The sequence below is a fragment of the Meles meles genome, chromosome 18 (genome assembly GCF_922984935.1).
Source record: "Meles meles chromosome 18, mMelMel3.1 paternal haplotype, whole genome shotgun sequence".
In the NCBI taxonomy this organism is placed as follows: Eukaryota; Metazoa; Chordata; class Mammalia; order Carnivora; family Mustelidae; genus Meles; species Meles meles.
In genome coordinates this window covers 27,454,959-27,475,710 of record NC_060083.1, presented here as the reverse complement: position 1 = coordinate 27,475,710, position 20,752 = coordinate 27,454,959, and the positions used below count along the sequence as shown (strand labels likewise).

Sequence of the window (20,752 nt, the reverse complement as noted above, 5' to 3'; positions counted from 1 at the left end):
CAAGCAGCCCGATTGCCATCAGGAAGTGAATAACCCGTGGTGGATGTGGGCCAGGGAGTAGTACTCAGCACTGAAAAGGAGCAGACTAGTGGCTGTATGCAGCAGCACAGGGCAGTGTCAGAATATGCTGAGTGAAAGCCGGGCCAAACAAACAAATCCCTACATTAGGATTCCGATGTAGAAAGTCTAGGAAATATAAAAATATGACAGAACATCGATGGTTGCTTGGCAGTGGGGCTAGAAGGTGAGGGAGGGATGAATTAAAGGAGCATCAGGGAATCTGGAGGGGGGGAGGGATAGATGGATCATGTCAAGTCACTGTGTGTCGAGTGCATGCACAGAATTCCACACTCATCAAGACGGACGCTCGGTCAAGTGGTGTATGAGCTCCTACGTCAGTCACGTCTCACCAGGCCTGTAAAAAAATCTACGTGTTTGAGTGTGATGGTTACCTGGGAGAAGCGGAACACGTTTTAGGAACGCTTACATCAACGAAAAGCTAAGAGATCCCGTGTGGAAGGAGGATGCACCCCCCGAGTGCCGTCCGCCACCCTGGTAGTTGGCACCCGTGGAGCTCCCCCGCGCCTGCCTCTGAGCCTCCTGAGCCATCTGCCCTGCCGCACGGCCCTCCACCCTGCTGGGTGGACTGAGGGCACCTGGAAGACACTCTAGCTTGTTCTGCATCCTTCTCAGGCCCTGTGAGCAGTGTCTGCATTTCGTTTGAAAAATGTGTCTTTCTTACGGCCAAAACTGTACTTAGGGTTGTTACACCATGAGTTAACACAAAGATGAGACTCAGGTTGATATTGCCTACGGGCACATTCTGTAGTTAGCCCACTTGCTTGTTTTATTCCAGTCAAAGGCAGTTTAGTAATAAAACCCAGGAGGAATTGCTTTAGAATTTCCTGATTGGCCACATTGTTGCCTCCTTGTCTTTCTGCAGATCTGATTTGTAGCCGCTGTGATCAGCACTCCCAATTAGGACTTTCCAGATCCAGACCCAGGACTGCGGAGTAACCAGATTCCTCACAAGTGAGTTGGCTCCAGCACCACCTTTGTCTGCGGCACTGAGGGTGTTCTTGTCCCACTACAGTCATTTCGGGGGCCCTACGGCACCTGGGTGGGGAGGACCACATTGCCCAGCAGGCCCGGACTGTGCAACATTGTGAGGAAGTGATTGGTCTAAAATCTCAGGAAACCAGTATTTTCTATTTTGTTACTGGTGTCCTATATAGACATTATTAGAGTAGATCTTCAAATATTAAACTGAATTTTAATTCCAACATGTATCTGAAGCTAATGGGATTTGTCCTGAACTAAGAATTGGCTGAGGAAGGTAATAGTTTTGTTTAGCCACACCCAGCTTAACTAAAATGCTCATGAACTTGGACTAATGTATTTTAAAAAGATTTTATTAGGGGCGCCTGGGTGGCTCAGTGGGTTAAGCCGCTGCCTTCGGCTCAGGTCATGATCTCGGGGTCCTGGGATCGAGTCCCGCATCGGGCTCTCTGCTCAGCAGGGAGCCTGCTTCCCTCTCTCTCTCTCTTTGCCTGCCTCTCTGTCTACTTGTGATCTCTGTCAAATAAATAAAATCTTTAAAAAAAAAAAAGATTTTATTATTAATAAAGTAAATTAGAGATTAGATTTTATTAGAGAGAACATGTGTGTATGAGTGGAGGGAGGGGCAGAGGGAGAAGCAGGCTTCTTGCTAAACAGGAGACCCTGGGATCATGACTTGAGCTGAAAGCAGATGCTTAACTAAGCCACCCAGGTGCCCCTAGACTAATATATTTAAAAAAAAATTAATCTCTGCAGCCAATGTGGGGCTCAGACTCACAACCCTGAGATCAAGGCTCACATGCTCTACGGACTGAGCCAGCCAGGTGCCCAGTAGGCTACTGTAAGATCATGGCCTTCAAAGTACCTGGGATTATTGCCATGGAAATGCCACAGCATGTTACTATTTATCGATTGACTGATTTATGAATGATGTATTGCAGAGCACGGGAGTATGGGGCCCGTGGAGGGGGCGGTGTGTAGAGGTAGAATCTTAAAGGAGGCGCCACACCAAGCACAGAGCTTGAAGCAGAGCTCAGTCTTAAGATCCTGAGATCACAGTCTGAGCCAAAACCGAGAGTCAGATGCTCAACTGACTGAGCCCTGGAGGCACCCTTAGCTTCTTTTTTTTTTTTAAATAATGAAGGGCTGGGCACCTGGGTGGCTCAGGTCATGATCTCAGGGTCCTGGGAATGAGCCCCACATCAGGCTCCCTGCTCAGCAGGGAGCCTGCTTCCTCCTCTCTCTCTGCCTGCTTGTAATCTCTCTCAAATAAAATCTTAAAAAAAGAAAAAGGCCTAATGTGACTGTATTTCTTGGCTTTTCTGTAACTCATTCTGAATTCATTATCTTCTCAGTTTATAAAGGCAGCTCCTTGAATATATTGCCTAATCTGGTATCATTTTTATACCTTTGTAAGATCTCTATGTCTAGAATAAGATTTAGGAAAACGTAGTGAGCATAGCTATTGAAGTAGCCAACAGGTATATGAAAGAACATGGCTCTAGAAGTGATCAGCTTTTCTGATTTCTTCCTAATTACCAAGGAGCACCACTCCCCCTTCAATAAGAGCAAGGGCCTGCAACATTGTTGTTCAGGAACCAGTTGGGCATGTTTCTGAGTTTAGAATTACCTCTAAAATAGGATGACTATTTCCATTTACACCCCCCCACTTTTTTTCAACAGGGAGCTAAGTTTTAACATTGATTTTATATGTCGAAGTCTTAGGTTACTCTTCCTGTGAATCAATAGAAAATGATTTAGTTACATCCTTGAAAGAACTCTATTATAGAAATGAAGCGTTTCTAATCTTTTTACTTTCCCCTTCCACAAAACTAGAGAGGGCCGTGATGAATCCAGAATCGGGAGCATTCAGAGTACTGACTGACAGATACCTGTGTTTTTCAGGAAGGAGAAGGTGATTCGGATTCCTTGGTGGAGGAAAACTCAACCCGCTGGTCTTGCTTCCAACGATGCAAGTGTGATCGCTGGCATCTTCATGAGCTCCAGAGGTCACAGCACACTTCCACGGACTCTCATGGCCCCTCGGATGATTTCTGAGGGCGACGTAGGAGGCATCGCTCAAATTACCTCCTCTCTCTTCCTGGGCAGAGGCAGTGTGGCCTCCAACCGGCACCTCCTTCAGGCTCGTGGCATCACCTGCATCGTTAATGCTACCATCGAGATCCCCAACTTCAACTGGCCCCAGTTTGAGTATGTTAAAGTGCCTCTGGCCGACATGCCTCATGCCCCCATTGGACTGTACTTTGACACGGTGGCCGACAAGATCCACAGCGTGAGCAGGAAGCACGGGGCCACGCTGGTGCACTGTGCCGCAGGGGTGAGCCGCTCGGCCACTCTCTGCATCGCTTACCTGATGAAATGCCACAGTGTGTGCCTGCTGGAGGCCTACAACTGGGTGAAGGCCCGCAGGCCTGTCATTAGGCCCAACGTAGGTTTCTGGAGGCAGCTGATAGACTACGAGCGCCAGCTCTTTGGGAAGTCGACAGTTAAAATGGTACAGACGCCTTATGGCATAGTTCCAGACGTTTATGAGAAAGAGTCCCGACACCTGATGCCTTACTGGGGGCTATAATGCCACCAAAGCCTGCATCAGCAGCCCCTTGAGCAGTACCAGCATCTGCTACACACCGTCTGTTCCCTTCTTCACCTTTCTTTTCAAATGGTTGACTTTTGGTTCTCCCTGAAGTGTTTTTTACACTGGGTGTTCGTTTATTTTAAAAGATAGGGCGGGAGGGGAAGAACATAAGGGGAATGCATACATTGCTAGTAACATTTTTAAAACCAACATTTTGGAATAGTGTTTATGAAAATCTTTCACTGGCTTTTAATCATTTTTAACAATTTGAACAGTTGAAAAAACTGTTTGGTTCTGCTGTATTCTGAATCCCATGCCTTTAGGCATCATGGCAGGTGCGGGAGGAGCTCAGTGTAAAAATCACTTTGGGTCCTGATTAACCCTCTAAAGACCAGCTTTGCCCAAGGCTGCCGACCAAACAAATGCTTAGGGAGGATTGATACCAGCTTCATTCTCTACTGGATTAGCCCTACTTTTTCCTTTCCTATTATTTAGTGACTCTGTAAGTTAAAAAGCTAAAACTTTATTATCTAGTTGTTAAGTAATTATAATGAAATCTGCTGCAAACACCCTCTTGGAATCATTGTGCCCCAGGACTATATTAGCATTATTTTTAATAAATACATCTGCATAACATTAGAATTTTTACTAAGAATGTCAGGGTGTGTATGTGTATGCGTGTGTGGATGCTGGAAGAAAGATGCTCTCCACTACATTAAAATACGGTTCCTGTGACAACTATGATTGCTACTTAAACTGGATCTCCCAGCTGAACTGTGTCAATGTTTGACCTCCCTGCAGATGGACAGATTATTAATATCCTTCACAGTGCCAGAACAGTGGCAAAACAGCATAGAGTGTACACTCTGATAAAACGTACCATTTTCAGTTGTCTCTCGGTAACCGGAATGCACCCAAGCCGTGAGTCCTCCATCAAAGACCTTGCTGAACAAAAGCTGTGCCTCGCTGGACTATTGCCAAACACAAAATGCCCTAAGCCAAACCTCAAGTGCTAAGCAAATAACAATGGCTTCCTTTGTTGGAATTTAAAAATGACACCCAGTGCACTGCTCCTAATAAATACGACACCATACCTCGTCAGGGACTTGGTAGCCATTTACTCGGTCTGACCCTATTCCACGCTCCTGACAAACTCCTGGAAGCCAGCAAGCTGCCCGTGCTCGGTCACGATGCTGCTTTTACTTCAGTAGCCAGGTAGGTGGCAGCTTGCTTATTCGTGGAATAATTTTCTAGATTTTTGGCCGATTTTGGCGAGAAGCCATAAATGTAATGCCTGTGGTTACATGTTTACATATATATTCTGGATCTTACCTGGTCTGTGGCAATGGTTTCCATCCAAATTCTACCTCGTTTCATACCATTTACTTTTATAAACATGCACCATTGTCTAAATGAGAAAATTAAAATGAAGTTAATAGTTCGATGGGAAAATCAGAGGAACCCATAAATGCTACATCAGCACATGGTCACACATCAGTCAAAAGAACAAAACAATCCATGGCTGTGGAGGCTGTGGCTTCCCTAGGATGAAGGCAAACTGTAAGGCTTGTAGTCTGTGGACGAGAGTCCAAAAATAACCACTGCACTAGAGGAAGGGAACACTTGGTGACAGATGTTCTTGGTAGGAAAGTTTCCTGCAGAAATCCTGGCCAACACCACGACTGGGGCGTTAACTAAGCATTCTTAGTACTTACGAAGCCTAACACCTTTGTAATCTAAATGTCAGAGCTTATTAGCTGCTCCCAAAGGGAGGTGTGTGACCTAGAGGGTGATGGGGGATTTCTGTAGTGACCCCAGCGCCAAGCGAGCATTGCAAATTTCTCTATTGTGAAGGCCCTATAATCTTCCCAAAGCTTGAGATCACGAGTCATCAAATAAAAGAAGGCATCTTTAACCAACAGAAATATGTACGTGCATACAAAACACTCAAATAATTTAAAAGACGAAGCCCATAGCGCTAACTAGGAGCCACAGACAAAACAGAGCAGAGCAGTAGCACACCCTGTGCCTCCACCTCAAGTGCGTCCTGACGAGAACTAAATTACATACAGCCCTAGAATGGTGAAAAGCAAAATACAATACCAAAGAGAAGAGCGCTGACTAATCGCCACTCAAGCGGTGGGGCTGAAGCCGCCTGCACCATTCGCACTGCAGGAGTAACCTTGGTTACTGTTTCCAAGGACACTGGACTCTCGGCTAATCAGAGGCGAGGTGAAGCGGAGCGCCAGGTGGAGCCATGGGAATAAAGCTGTGCACACAGCGCCGGCACCTACTATCCCACGCTCCCGACGTCCTGACTGGCCGCACGGGAGCGTGCGGAAGCCGGGACAGCTTCCACGGCCAAGACTTCCGGGTGACGTGGGCTGTCTCCTCCTGCACCGCCCGTGGGGCGACTGCACCCCTCATACTTGGTAAGGCCAGCAGCAATGACTCTGACATTCTAGAATCTAGGAATGGAACCATTCTAGTTAGCAGGTGAACATACTTTTTAAAATGTCATTGACAGGCCACTGCGACAACGACAGTCCATATGGCATTCCCCCAAACTGTCTCAGCAATGTAAAGTCTAACTGGGAGGCACTGCGAGCAAAGGCAGTCTGTCAGCCTGGCCTCTTACGGAGGTAAAGACAGGTTAGCGGCCTGCTTGAATCCTGGTGCCGTGAGGAGACCGGGTGCTGCTCAGGCTGACACGGAGCACAGAGGCCTCAGGGAAGCCTGAGGAAGCGGCCCCCTCGTGTGGTTACTGCCACTCTTCGAGCCCCGTGGAGGACAACGGCCTTGAGGGTAGTAACTTAGACAGCTGTGAGAGCTGGAGATGAATGTGGAGAAAGAGAGAAAAGCAGATCCATCTCCTCACTTGCCTGCACTCGGGCACAGCAAGGGAAAGCAGAAGTGCCAACAGGAGCTGTTCAACGAGAACATTCTGTACCTCTCTTGGAGGAGATGGAGGCTAAAAAGGGTAAGATGGAACAGAACAGAATCCCTTCTAAAGTTTTGTCCTGAGAAGGAAAAACAATCTAATTAGTGATGTAAAGCAGCAATTTTGTAGACATAACTTGTCCAGTTTATAAATAAAACTAACCGAGGTCAGAGAGCCTACAATGTGAAACACAAAACTCAGAATCTCTTCATGAAGCACATATTTCACAGTTCAGAGATTCAGAGAAAGATATGTCCTAGCTTGGCCTCTTCTTCCCAGGACTTCACAATCCTTAACGATTTGGCTTTTTTTCTCTCCCCATTGATTTTATCCATTCACTTTAAGTCGCAAAGAAAATTCCCCACACCAGATAGCGAGCATGAGCCTCTTTCTAGAATTCCGTCTATTTTAGAACCCTTTTCTTCCACTGCTGCTATGTCCCGTAGCTCCACTGTAAACAGCCATCTCACTGCCTGCCTCAGTAGGCCACGAGCTCCAGCTTCTAACCGAACTAATTTCCAGGTCCCTCACACAGACACTGCCAAGTCAGGCAGCAATGGTCCCTGCGCCATTGTTTCTGGAAATCTGGACAAAGGCCACTGCAAGGAGTTTTCATCCAGCTGCCTTTGCAAATCTTGTCTGAACAAAAGTACCATGTTCACAGTCTTTGAGGTAAACCAAAGTTTTCTGTGGAGGCTCTTAAGGGGAAGGCTATTCATCCGATAGACGAGAATTTGGGCCTCTGTCAAAGCAAACATTCAGTCCACTGCAAAGTGCCCCGGCATGTTTGGAGGAAACGCCATCTTGAAAGTTTAGAGTGTTACAAATGAACAAAAGCAGAACTGCTTCGGTTGTGACAGTCAAGTTGGTGAATCCACCCTCACCTACCTGCCCTTATCCCACGGAGACGAGCAGTTTTTCTATAAAAAGAACAGCTGCATCACAATTTCCCCCTTTTATTCATTTCAGATATCAACAAACTAAATGTGGGTAAGTACCTTCTACCACACAGGGCAACAGTGTTCTAGATGAAAGTAAGGACTGGCTCAACACATGCTTGCCAGTTCTAGTCCCGTAACAACTGACTTTTCTTCAAACATCAGTTCTTCACAGTTTCAATACTGCAGCAGCAAGTTATTCCTCAGAGAAAGAAAACTGTGGTCCGTGTCTTCAAACGTCTTACCAGAACTAAAGTTAAGTTAGCAAACTTCTGGTACCATGTGCAGTCTGGGCAAGGTGATTTTACCTCAAACCCCCAAGACTGGCAGCGGGGACCCCAAGGGACAAAGGTCGTCTGTAGGAAGGACTGGGAAACCGGCAGCTCCTCTGTCCCTGCTACGGCTTGGGGGAATCTTCGCACAGCTTCACGGAGGAGCACTGCACAGTACCTGCCTTCTGCTTCTGGCTCATGGGGTGAGCTCATGGGGTGTGATGGGAAAAAAAAACAAAACCCAGTGGGTCCTTTGTTGAGGAACTTTTCAGAGCAGATCAGGCAGGATGAGGCCAGGAGGTTTTGGTTCAACACAGTTGATCCAGAAGTTGGCACAGCTGGCGTGATACTGGTGTCCTCCATATGCCAGCTTGAAACTGTCGGTTTCTGAGTTGAATGCCTGCCAAAAATAAGCAGAGATGTGGGGCGAGTCAGGCTGCGTCCGCATCTAAGCGCGGCTCAGCGACCGCACGAACACCGCTCCAGGCCACAGGCCGAGGCCGCGTGGCACACACAGAGGCTGAGCAGGGAGCTACAGGAATTCAAGTGAGAAAGTTCTTTGCTGCTAATTAAAGGTCTAAAAAAATCTTTACCATTGAACCCAGTTGCAGTACAAGAAGGCCAAATCTTTCACAGACAAGGCAGACAGAGGCTGGGTGGGGGGAGGTGTTCATTATATGGGAACTAAAATAGCGAAGGCTGTGGCTGATTTTTATGCCTCACTGTGCCGAAGGAAGCCTTCCCCTAGGCTGGCCTTTAACTATACTTGCGATCCCCACGTTTCTGGGACTGATTACAGTCCTCTCATGGAAAAAAACAAAAGACCGAAAACTCTCACGGACTAATGCCACTGGGACCTGATAACTGAATCAACATAATTAAAAAGTCACCCAGGTACAGGGTTTGTAAAAAAAGATATTAAAGCACATAAGAATTATTCCGAGATGACTAAGGCTTACAGGTAAGTCCCATTCAGCCAGTCCTAACCTCGACTCCTTGGGGGTTTTTCTAAAGTGCTACAAGTAAAGAAAACTCTGAATCCCTATTTGTTTTTGTCTGATAACTGCCAAATCCTGCTGCTCTTTGATCTCATTCTCTGTCACAACTTCCAGTCTTCCAGAACTGCTCAGTCTGTTACCTTGTTCATCACAGGGAAAAATGCCTGCGACACCAGAAGCCAATTATGAGCTACAAGCGTGCAAACAAGACACAAGCAGATCCACACAGACGCACTAGTTGGTTAAATCAAACATTATGGGAACAGACATGACTCGGGAAAGGATTCACAATCAGAACAGTTCAGGATGACAGTGCAATCATCGGATTTGCTTTCCACACTCAAAACTGAGATGGAGATGCTAAGATAATGTGTGACTGGTTCATACTTTTTTAGGATGTTCTTCTGCAGGCTTCTCTTCTTTCTGAAATAACGTTGAAACCATAAGGTCAACAGAATTCCCAGAGCAGGGTCTCATGCCTCCAAAGAAAGCCTTCCGGGTTTAACCTCCTCTCTTCCCCACCTGGCTGTGCTCGGGACACCGCGGGCACAGCGCAGACGGGAATGCCGGGAAGGGAAGACCTCCCCCCACTTCAGGCAACTACTCCCCCCACTGCCCTTTTGTAAGAACCGATGTCCTTCTGTGGTCAGATTTCAGGGCTTCATCAAAATGCACACCTGGGGTCCCAGCCCCGGCAGGGGAGGGGCCCAGATGGTAAGGGGCCCCCGGAGTTCATGGGAGGGAAACGCTTTGCCAGCTGCAGGGGAAGGCATGTCACTTACCCGGCTTCTGGAGTCCACGTTTAAAAGGCACACCCCGCACGCAAGTTCCTGAGCATTTTTAATCCCAGGCCGTAGCATACAAGAGGAAAAATCCAGTGAATTTTCATCAGGCTGTGAGGACAGGACAAAAGGGTAAGGAAACAGCAATTCCAAATACTGCTGGCTTCACTCCCAATCACTCATCCCCAACAGGTCTAGCAGCAAATTAAGTCAATTTTGATACCAACAATACAACTATTCCATTTCCCAAACATTTACTGGGTACCTGCTCTGTTCTAGGTGTTAGGGATGCTAGCATGAGCGAAAAACAGTCCCTGTCCTCTGAGAACTCACAGTCTAGGGTAGGGCCGGGTGGGTACCAGGCAACACAGTGCCACAAGAGCCACACTAGGGCACATGGGCTGGGGGGGGCGCTTCCTCCACCCCAAGGGAAAAAGAGCCCAATGGCAGAGGATGCTTCCTAGCTCTTAGAAACACCCTGGCTGAGTTTCGAGAGGTATAGGCTAGGTGAAGGGGATGGGAGGGGGGAGGTAAGAGGGGCGACGGTATTTATTCAGTGTAGATAGGAGCAGCACAGGCAAAGGCCTCTAAGGAGGAGATTGGCTATGGGAAGAAATCTAGGGGGTGGGAGATCGAACTCCAGCATGAAGGCCTTGGAAGGAAGAGAAGAGACTTTACCTGGGGAAGCCACTAAGGGTTCCAACTGGACCATGACAGGATCAGGTCTGTATTATGGACAGATCCCTCTGATTGCAGTGTTAAGCAATTAATTGTGGATGGCAATCCTCAAGGTATGGGCCTCGGTTATGCACTGTTGTAAGTGATCCAGGAGACAGCTAGTGAAGCAAGTGAGAACTAGGGAAGCGACAGTGGGGGACGGAGACTTATGGTCATGTGAAAAAGCCTGGGTGATGTGTGAGATGTGCAAGAGCGGGAGAGGCCCTGGGCAGCCAACAGGATTTACAATGAGAGGAGACCCACATTTGGGGCTGGGGATAGGAGTTCAGTTTGGTGGGGCATCTGGCTGGCTTAGCTGGTTAAGCACCTGCCTTTCGCTCAGGTCATGATCTCAGGGTCCTGGGATCAAGTCCCACACTGGGCTCCTTACTCAGCAGGGAGCCTGCTTCTCCCTCTCCCTCTGCCTGCCTCTCTCCCTGCTTGTGTTGTCAAATGAATACATAAAATCTTAAAAAAAAAAAAAAAAAGTTCAGTTTTGTATATGCTGACTTAGAACTGCCTGTGGGGCAGCCAAGTTCTGATGTTACATAAGCAGTAAGACACGTACATAGTTCTAGCACTCAAGACTGAGATTCAGAAGTTACCAGCTAGAGAGAGTAAATATAAAGACAGCTATTATCAGTCAAGCCCTTACTTGCTACATACCACACTAAGCTCTTCACATGCATTATCTAATTTCTTCCTTACAACAAATCTATGAAGTATGGCATATAGCCCAATGCTTAATAGGGCAGGTCCCAACTTTGGAAAGCTATTAATTTTTCTTTTTCCTTCCTTCCTTCCTTTAAATTTTTTTTTTTTTTTGTGGGCAGTAAAGTAAGATTTATTGAGAGACAGCAAAATGATAGTACAAAGCTCCCGGGGAGGAAGGGGACCCCAAGGAGTTACCACTTTCCTGTAAAAAATTTTATTTAAGTAATATCTATACCCAACGGGGGCTTGAACTCATAACCCCCAAATCAAGAGTCACATGCTCTACCGACTAAGCCAGCCAGGTGGTCCTGGAAAGCTCTTCACTTTCCTTCCTTCTTCTCTTTCTATTTTTAAAGTAGGGCTCAAACTCACAACCCTGAGACAAAGATCTTAGCTGAAATCAAGAGTTGGTCACTTATCCGAATGAGCCAGCCGGGTGCCATAAAGTTCTTCATTTCTTAAAAGTTAAAATACATATCTAATATATGAACTTTTATGCAATCCCACTCCTTGATATTTATCCAAGAGAAATGAAAACATGTGAACCAAGTCTTGCGCAAAAAGTGTTCACAGTAACTCTATTCACGTTAGCCAAACTGGAAATAGCATGTCTCCGTAAGTAAAAAAATGGATTAAAAACCCATGGTATATCAACACAACGGAATAGTACTTCCTGATAAAAGGGATCAAATTGATAAACACAACAATGTAGATGAATTTTTTAAAACATGCTAAGAAGCCAGACACAAGAACACATATATACTATGTAATTCTATATAAAGTTCTAGAACAGGCAACTCTATGGTGATAGAAGTCTTTGGAAACTAGATCAGTGGTTATTTCTGGAATCAGATCACGGCAAGAGAGAACTTTAAAAGGTGATGAAAATACTGCCTGTATATGGAGGGGGTATGGGCTTACATGGCTACATGCATTTGTTGAAACCGATTCGACTATGTATTTAAGATCTGTGCATTTCTTTTAGTTATCCTTCAATTAAGAAAAATACTTGAGGGATGCCTGGGTGGCTCAGTGGGTTAGGCCTCTGCTTTCGGCTCAGGTCATGATCTCAGGGTCCTGGGATCGAGCCCCGCATCGGGTTCTCTTCTCAGCAGGGAGCCTGCCTCCCTTCCTTCTCTCTCTGCCTGCCTCCCTGCCTGATTGTGATCTCTGTCTGTCAAATAAATAAATAAAATCTTAAAAAAAAATGGACTTTCCAAAGAGAAAAAAAATGTTCACATTCATACAAATACGTATACACACAGAAACACACACATGCATGATCTTATTATATAAAGACTGTGAAGCACACAGTTTACCAAAAATATAGCAGACAATCATCTCTACTGCAAATTCCAGAGTCACGTGATTCTCACCGTGCTTTCTCCGAAAATGTTTGCCCACCTCTTGGGCCCACAGTGAGCCTATGCTTGCGCTCCCCAGAGCACGGGCGCTGTGAGCGCTGGCTGGTGTTTCTCCGTGAAGGACGGAGACTGCGGTGGGACAGCAGACATGTCTCAAATGTCTCTCATATCTGTCAAATATGTGAAGGACTCTGCTGAATCGGGTAATGGTTCTCAAATCCTGGAGAACACTGCCTCAGCTTCTCATCTGTTCGCAACACAGCATCTGCGGACTCCCACAGTATAAATACTCCCACTGTGGCGGATTTCAAGGTACTGAGGCGATGTCGCTGAACGTGCTGCTGGCAGGAGAGGCCCGCGACACCACCTTATAGCGCTTCCGCACATGGATGTCACAGACCAGGGTGCCCAACCTCCTGTTCTACTTTCAGCTCTCAGGAAATCCCTCAGTCCTAAGTGAACTGGGGTCAGGGGCTGTCCAAAGGTGGACATAAAGAACCTCAAAAGCTAAGAACCTAAAAGCTAAGTGGGTGGGAGCAAGAAGCGAGGGTGGGAGTCGATGACAACCCAGCAAAAGGATCAAACAACTGTCCCATCCTGAGAACCCAAAACAAGAACTGTGGAAGTGTGAGCAAGTTAGAAGGTTGTGAATTTGGGCTCAGAAAGCGGCCGGAATTTAAGATGGCGCAGGTACTATAGTTTGAGACGCTTGTGTGACGTAGTGGCCGAAGTACCAGGGAGACAAAGGTCCCTGAATCCAGTGGTCAAGGATCTGGGAGCCTGGCATGTTGGTTGGTCTAGTGGATACTGGGGTGACCCAGGATGATGGCAAAATAATAGTTACATCTTTTACCGTTAGTTTAAGCGGAACCACTGGGAAGTTAGCGTACTGTTTTTATATCTGAAAAACTTTATTATTCTTCCCAAGGGGAAAAAATGGCTTCTCCCTAGAAAAATGTATAGATTATATATGATGTTTCCTCATCTCTCCCGCCTTTTTTAAAGATTTATTTATTTGACAGAGAAAGAGAGATCACAAGTAGGCAGAGAGGCAGGCAGAGAGAGAGAAGGGGAAGCAGGCTCCCCGCTGAGCAGGGAGCCTGATGCGGGGCTCGATCCCAGGACCTTGAGATCATGACCTGAGCTGAAGGCAGTTGCTTAACCCACTGAGCCACCCAGGCGCCCATCCCTCCAGCTTTTTAAAAAGATTTTATTTATTTGAGAGAGAGAGAGTGCACATGCAGGAGCAGGGAGGAGGGGCAGAGGCAAAGGGAGAAGCAGACTCCCTGCTGAGCAGGGAGCCTAATGTAGGGCTCAATCCCAGGACCCTGGGATCATGACCTGAGCGGAAGGCAAATGCTCAACCAACTGAGCCACCCAGGTGGCCCTCTCATCCCTTTCTAATTCGAAATCATAAACTATGTATTAGCTTCACAAACCTTTCTTAAAACTAACCTGAGCTGAATCCATTCCAATCACACCTAGCGCAGGAAGGACAGACAGTTCTCAAAGAAAGGGGGAGGCAGACATTTCACAGATGTGCATGAGGACTCTGACCTTGAAGTGAACCTACATGGCCTTAGCCAAGCTAGATAATAACTTTTTTTTTGTTTATTTATTTGACACAGAGAGAGAGAGAGAGAGAGAGACAGACAGACAGACAGTGAGAGTGCACAAGCAGGTGGAAAGGGAAAGGGAGAAGCAGGTTTCCTGCTGAGCAGGGAGCCCAACACAAAACTTGATCCTAGGACCCAGGGATCAGGACCTGAGACGAAGGCAGCTGACTGAACCACCCAGGCACTCCAATAATTTCTTTTTTCTAGTGCAATCATGGCCAACTCTGGTCAAATCTAGAAGCAGGTGGTGGGTGTCTGGGTGGCTCAGTGGGTTAAGCCTCTGCCTTCAGCTCAGGTCATGATCCCAGGGTCCTGGGATTGAGTACTGCCTCGGGCTCTCTGCTCAGTGGGGAGGCTGCTACTCCCCCATCTCTCTCTGCCTGCCTCTCTGCCTACTTGTGATCTCTCTCTGTCAAATAAAAAAATAAAATCTAAAAAAAAAAAAAAATTCAGAAGCAGGTTGTACTATTATTTGTTTGCTGTCCAGTTCTGTCATCTATAAAATGATTAACGATTTCACTTGTCCTACCTTCCTTTCTCAGTGGCTTCTGGGACCCTCAGAGATATATAAAAAGTTCTCTGAAATGCTCTAAATGATTATTAAAATTATTTTGACAAAATCTAACAAGTTTTTTTAAGAGGTTAAAAATACAGTAGCCCTTCTATAATTTACATTATAGATACTTATCTTGTTACTGCACAAGGACTATTTGAGACATAATTAGAATCTGGGAAAATCCAGGCTTGAAATCAATCTAATTAAGAAAAGCCCTTTAATATCTGCTTATCAAAGGCATAAAAAAAGCCAATGAAAAGGTCATATTGCAATCTCCTGTGAAAAATCATAAGGCTCTTCATAAATTACCCTGTGGTAAAATTAATCTTTCAAATGATAACATTAACCTTTATAAGTACACAACTATAAGCAGGGGGGGTTGCTGTACTTAGCAGCAGTGTGACACGGATCCGTGGCCATAATTGTTTAAGAAGGTATGCCCTCTGCAGGCCATTTTAAATTGAACATCGTCTACATTTACTGGCAAGTGCTTCATGTATTTAGTAAAGATTTAAAAAAGCAGTTACAGTATAAATGACCTACATACAGTAAGTCCCAAAATAAGACTGGGATATATAAACCTGAGTCTTTAGTCAATAATAAAAGCTAAAATGGTGTCTGAGAAAATCATTATCAAAGGAGAATTTGGTAGTAATTAGTGTTCTTTCCAAATATCCTCATTATAATTCTTCTGGACAAACAGTAGGATGGGCATTTCCTAGTCCTTGAAATGATGCACAGCCATACAGCAAGCAGAGGGAACAGACTGTGATCGTAAGCCACACGTCTGGATCTGGGAGGAAGCCTTTAAGACCGATATGCTGTTTGTCACGTTCCCTTGACCCTCTCACGGTAATCAGCTATGTTCCACGTGGTGGAGGCTTTGTCACCCTAGGTCCCTGAATGAAAAGGACCTGTCCACAAAGATCCCTCCAACTTGGGATGGACATGTGGCAGGAGCAACACAGCTCTGTGGTTTTACATGACTAAGACGGTGGGGGGAGCTGTTTCCATAGAACAAACCCGGCCTAGTTTGACTAATATAAAAAAATTATCTAAACACAGTTCCACAAGTAATTCTAGACTTTTGGCTTAAATTATAATGTAACCATTTTGGTTCTCAGTTTCACTGTTTTGTCTACTTTTTCCTACTGCTACCCTAACAAAGAAGCAAAAATTTAGTTGTTTAAAACCTAAGTTGGTGTGCCTGGGTGGCTCAGTCGGTTACACAACTGCCTTCGGCTCGGGTCATGATCCTGGGGTCCTGGGATCGAGTCCCACATTGGGTTCCATCTGCTCTGTGGGGAGCCTGCTTCTCCCTCTCCCTCCTACTCCCCCTACTTGTGCACACGTGCTCTCTGTCAAATAAATAAAAAATTTAAAAAAAAGAAACAAAACAACGTAAGTATATTCTCTTATAGTTCCGGAGGTCAGAATTCTAAAGTAAGCCAGCAACACAGCATTCTTTCTGGAAATTCTAGGGGAGAATCTGTTTCTTTGTCTAGTTTCTAGAGACCAAATGTATATTCCTTGAATCATGGTCCCACCTTCTATCTTCAAAGCCAACAGCACAGAATCTGCCGATCTTTCTCTTTGGTCCAGCTATTGTATTGGTTTTTCTCATGCTCACTCTATGCCTGATTAAATTCCCCATTTAAAGACCCTTAACTTAATCACATCTGTCAAGTCCTTTCTACTACATAAGGTAATAAATTCACAGGTTCCGGGGATAAGGACACGGTCATCTTTGGGGGTGTGTGTGCTTTATTCCATCTACCCTCTCCCCTAACATCAACTGAGGACAGCCATGCAGAAACATAATGAAGATTCGATCTCTAAAACAATGTGTGAAGGGGTGCCTGGGTGGCTCAGTGGGTTAAGCCTCTACCTTTGGCTCAGGTCATGATCTCAGGGTCCTGGGATCGAGCCCTACATTGGGCTCTTTGCTCAGCAGGGAGCCTGCTTCCTCCTCTCTCTCTCTGCCTGCCTCTCTGCCTACTTGTGATCTCTGTCAGATAAATAAAATCTTTAAAAAAGAATAAAACAATGTGTGCACTGCCAAGACGACAAAGTGCTAACACTATTAAAAATAATAGTTGCCATATAAAAAAAATAATAGTTGGCAACTTAAAAAATATTTTAATTTTAAAAAAATTAAAAATATTTTAATAGTAGCTATTAACTATTAGTTATTAATAACTAATAACTATTAAAAATAATAGTTGCCATATAAAAAAATAATAGTTGGCAACTTCCGTTGCCACAGCAGCAGAAAGTGAGAACTCGGAAATTCACTGCGTACGCCACTCTGAAAGGAAGCCCACAAGAACCTGCTCTATACGGAGGGTGACAGTGGAATCAAAGCCTGTGGGGTTTTCAGCTGACTGGAGGTTAGCAGAATAACGGCCGGTCTCTTCCACAGATTTTATACAGCAACATGGATCCATTTTGATTTCCAGGGCTGAGTCTTTGTTCCAAACCTACTGCACTTCAACTCTGAGGTAACAATTCCCTCAGCTCACTGGAAAGCAGGGATTTTTACCTCCTGAGAAACACCCAGTGCCCGGAGGCGCGCGCACTCCCACCGCAAGAGGGAGCTCTAGTCCGTGCACAACGAGCGCACCCAAGCTTGACGGAGAACTTCAGCTTCAGTAAATGCCAGGGAGCCGCAGTGTGGAGTCTGGGGTCCTGTGCTTTGCTTTCCTCAACCCATGCACCACTACTGTGATGGAGCCCTAACACGCTAGGCCCTTTTCCCTCAAGAAAGGTAATGCAGCTGCTTCTTGATGGGAACAGTTTCATGATGTCTTCATGGAAGAAACAATTTTTTTTTTTTTTTTAAAGCATCCTGGAAGCTGACATGGACACAGTAAGAAGAGAGGACGTTTGACACTCATGATCTCAGGGTTGTGAGATCGAGCCCCGTGTGGGGCTCCGCACTCAGGGCAGAATCTGCTTCCTCCTCCTCCCTCTCCCTTTGCCCCCCACCCTCCACTGGTGCTCTCTATCTCAAATAAGTAAATCTTTATTTTTTAAAAAAACATTTACTTGAGAGAGAGAAAAAGAAAGCGCACACAAACAGTGGGGAGGAAGAGTCTCAAGCAGACTGCATTGAGCATGGAGCCTGATGTGGGGCTTGATCTTATGACCCTGAGATCATGACCTGAGTCCTACCAAGAGTTGGATGCTTAACCCACTAAGATGCCCAGACCACCCCGCAAATAAATCCTAAAAATAAAATAAAATAAAATAAAGCTAGGATGTGCATTCAAGTCCCTGATTTGTCAGTTTCAGGCAAGGTTCATCTCTGAGCCTTAATTTCTTCAGCTGCAAATGGGGATGATATTACTCACCTCACAGGGCTGTACCAGGGTTAAATGAGAATGAATGTAAAGCATACAGCACGATGCCTGACAGGTTCTAGGTACAAAATAAACTATTATATTACTGGAATCAAATATGACTATGGCAATTTGGTTCATTAAGGAACTTTAAATTCTGCCTAAAATGAAGCAACTATGAAGAGTTAAAAGCTTCCTATACAACCTCAGTCCTGCTTCTCTCTAGTAATGATCTCTCTGCATTGTCTCCCAGCCAGAGTCCCTGGAGTTTGCAGCGTTTTGTTCCAACCAAACTACACAGATTTTGGTTTGGGTCATTTACATTCGCGTATCTATTTTTAGAGTAAAAGTTCCTTTGTGACAAGTCCTAGCTCATACTTCCTCTGGAGAATGCATACTATTCTTCATGCAGTTTTACAGACCAAAGACCTACTAGTTATCAAAAGGAAATGACATGGTATAATCAGGAATAATAACCAAGCAGAGAAGGATTGTTTTTCTCTCATACCTAACTTGGTGAAAAAGGCACAACTGGGAAAGAAGGAGTAATTAGAGGAAATGAAGACTCAGTTGCGTTCATGTACAATCCGCATGCATTCCTGGGTTCTCTAGCTGCAGACTAATTAATCCCTATACAGTTATCCCGTGTCTAAAAAAAAATGTTAGGTAACATCACTCACTAGACATGGATGGTAGATATGGAGGTTCCTCATGGGAGCTTGATGAGACGATATGAAAGACTGGCAACTCTTCCCATTATCTCACTTTCTGCCACACTGATGGACTTAGAATCACCACATGTGAACAGGGCAACACTTCCCAGGTTAGATGGGTAACCAGACCCAACAAGTGTTCTTTGAGATCACAAAAGCAAATTCTATAGCTTTTTTTTAAAGTAATCTCTACACCCAACGTAAGGTTCCAATCTACAACCCCAAGATTAACAGTCACATGCTCGGGGTGCCTGGGTGGTCCAGTGGGTTGGGCATCTGACTCTGGGTTTTGGCTCACGTCTCAGGGTCCAGGGATCAAGCCCCACATTGGGCTCCATGCTCAGCAGGGAATCTTTTTGAAGATTCTGTCCCTTTGTCCCTCCCCCTGACTCACATGTGTACATGCTTTCTAAAATAAATAAATAAATCTTAAAAAAAAAAAAGAAAAAATGGAGGAAAAAAAAGAGATGCATACTCTACCAACTGAGCCAGCCAGGTGCCCCTCTATGGCTTCTCTAAAAAGGTCTGAACAAAATTAATCCTTGGTAAAAAAAAATCAGAATAGGGATTACAATCTCTGAATGGGATGATGACAAAGAATGAGCACAAGGAAACCTTTAAGAAGGATGGGCTATCCTGTATCTTTACAGGGACATTAGTTATTTGGGGCCTGCACTTGTCTAAGTCCCTCAATGGTTTAAGTAACACAACAGATTTTTGTATTTACTAGAGGAAGGAAGGCAGGAAGGCCTGCAGAAGCCGTCCAGAAGGCAAGCCTTTCTCACAAGCAGCAGCAGTAGCACTGGGGTAGTCGAGAAAGTCTGAAAAGATGTACAAGGATGAAAGTGGCTTCCACCTCACCCAGTGACAGTGGCGACCTCAAGAAGTCACTACATGAGAGCAACCCACGCCAGGGTTTGCCTCGAATATCCCTGGCGCCAAACTGAAAAGGATGAATACATAAGGAGCTTGGTTAAGGCACTTGGTCTTCCGTGATAATTTTTCTGCAAGAAGCTCAGGACAAGGACAGATGCTTTGTATCACAGCCATCTTTTCCTACCAACACCAGGAGAGAAGAGATGAGTAGCTGATTTGAGGTGTGTGTGTTGGGGGGTGGTTAATAAAGATTTTATTCATTTATTTATCTAGAGAGTGCACAAGCAAGTGGAGTTGGGGGCAGAGGGAGAGAGAGGATCTTAAGCAAGCTCCATGCCCAACACAGAGCCCAGTGCAGGGCTTGATTTCATGACCCACAGATCATGACCTAAGCAGAAACCAAGAGCCAGACTCTCAAATGACTGGGCCACCCAGGTGCCCCTGATTGGAGGGTTTGTATAGAAACCTAGTTTTCAAAACATAAATTAAATGAGAAACTGACTGCCATCAAAACAAAGAATGTTATAATCTAAATGGAAAGGGTGAGGTTCTTTTTTTCTTAAGATTTTATTTGAGAGGGAGAATGAGAAAGAAAGAAAGAGAAAATGAGCAGGGAGAAGGGAGAGGGAGAAGTTGACTCTCTGCTGAGCAGCGAGCCTGATGCAGGGCTCACTCCCAGGACCCTGGGATCATGACCTGAGCCAAAGGCAGCGTCTTAACTGAGCTACCCAGGCGTTCCACAAACTAGTCCTGGGCTACAAATGGGGGAAAATGTACAGGAAAGAACTTGACTTTTTCTATCAAGTTGCTGCTAGGAGATACGCCTGGTGTTTCACCTCATTAACTCGGATGCTAAGTAACAACCGTCTTTCCCCAGAAAGGCTTCTGCACATCTCTGGTTTTCCCCATCCAGTTTGCCCATTTCAAGGAGGCAACAGAGTACAGTGGTTGAAAGCAGTCTTCTGATTTTGAGACTGAACCCAAGTGATATCTTGGTACCTCAGGGGGGGAGAATTATTAAGAAAGGACTCACCTGATGAATTAAAAGTGAATTAAGATGGGTGGGGGAGAGTTATTTTAGAGCAAGTTGTTAGGCACACCAGGAATTTTAGAAGTTACCCAACTGTAAACAACCAATATTATAATTATAAATTATTCCTGCCTATTCATTAAGTTTTCTAAAGACCCCTCTTAGATAACTTTTACTATTTTATCAAAATTAGTAAAATCTAATTTTAAAATATTCTACAATTCCGAATTTTTACTCAT

General features: G+C 45.2%; 2 protein-coding genes across 15 annotated transcripts in view; one reads left to right on the top strand and one right to left on the bottom strand.

Annotated features, from left to right (window-relative positions):
- DUSP14 (dual specificity phosphatase 14) overlaps positions 1 to 6,515 on the top strand; it is a 29,225-nt gene extending 22,710 nt beyond the window's left edge. For both annotated transcript variants that reach the window (XM_045984359.1, XM_045984360.1), the window contains exons 2-3: positions 944 to 1,032; positions 2,965 to 6,515. In XM_045984359.1, coding sequence (XP_045840315.1) covers positions 3,056 to 3,652 — 597 coding nt within the window. In that variant the 5' untranslated portion in view covers positions 944 to 1,032; positions 2,965 to 3,055 and the 3' untranslated portion in view covers positions 3,653 to 6,515. The remainder of the gene's footprint in view (positions 1 to 943; positions 1,033 to 2,964) is intronic.
- Positions 6,516 to 7,536: 1,021 nt separating this feature from the next.
- SYNRG (synergin gamma) overlaps positions 7,537 to 20,752 on the bottom strand; it is an 86,265-nt gene continuing 73,049 nt past the window's right edge. For 10 of the 13 annotated variants that reach the window (XM_045984350.1, XM_045984346.1, XM_045984345.1 and 7 more), the window contains 3 exons: positions 9,587 to 9,697; positions 9,192 to 9,227; positions 7,537 to 8,206 (listed from right to left, as the gene is read on the bottom strand). In XM_045984350.1, the coding sequence (XP_045840306.1) occupies positions 8,075 to 8,206; positions 9,192 to 9,227; positions 9,587 to 9,697 (279 nt within the window). In that variant the 3' untranslated portion in view covers positions 7,537 to 8,074. The remainder of the gene's footprint in view (positions 8,207 to 9,191; positions 9,228 to 9,586; positions 9,698 to 20,752) is intronic. The other 3 variants (XM_045984347.1, XM_045984356.1, XM_045984357.1) reach the window with 1 other exon arrangement.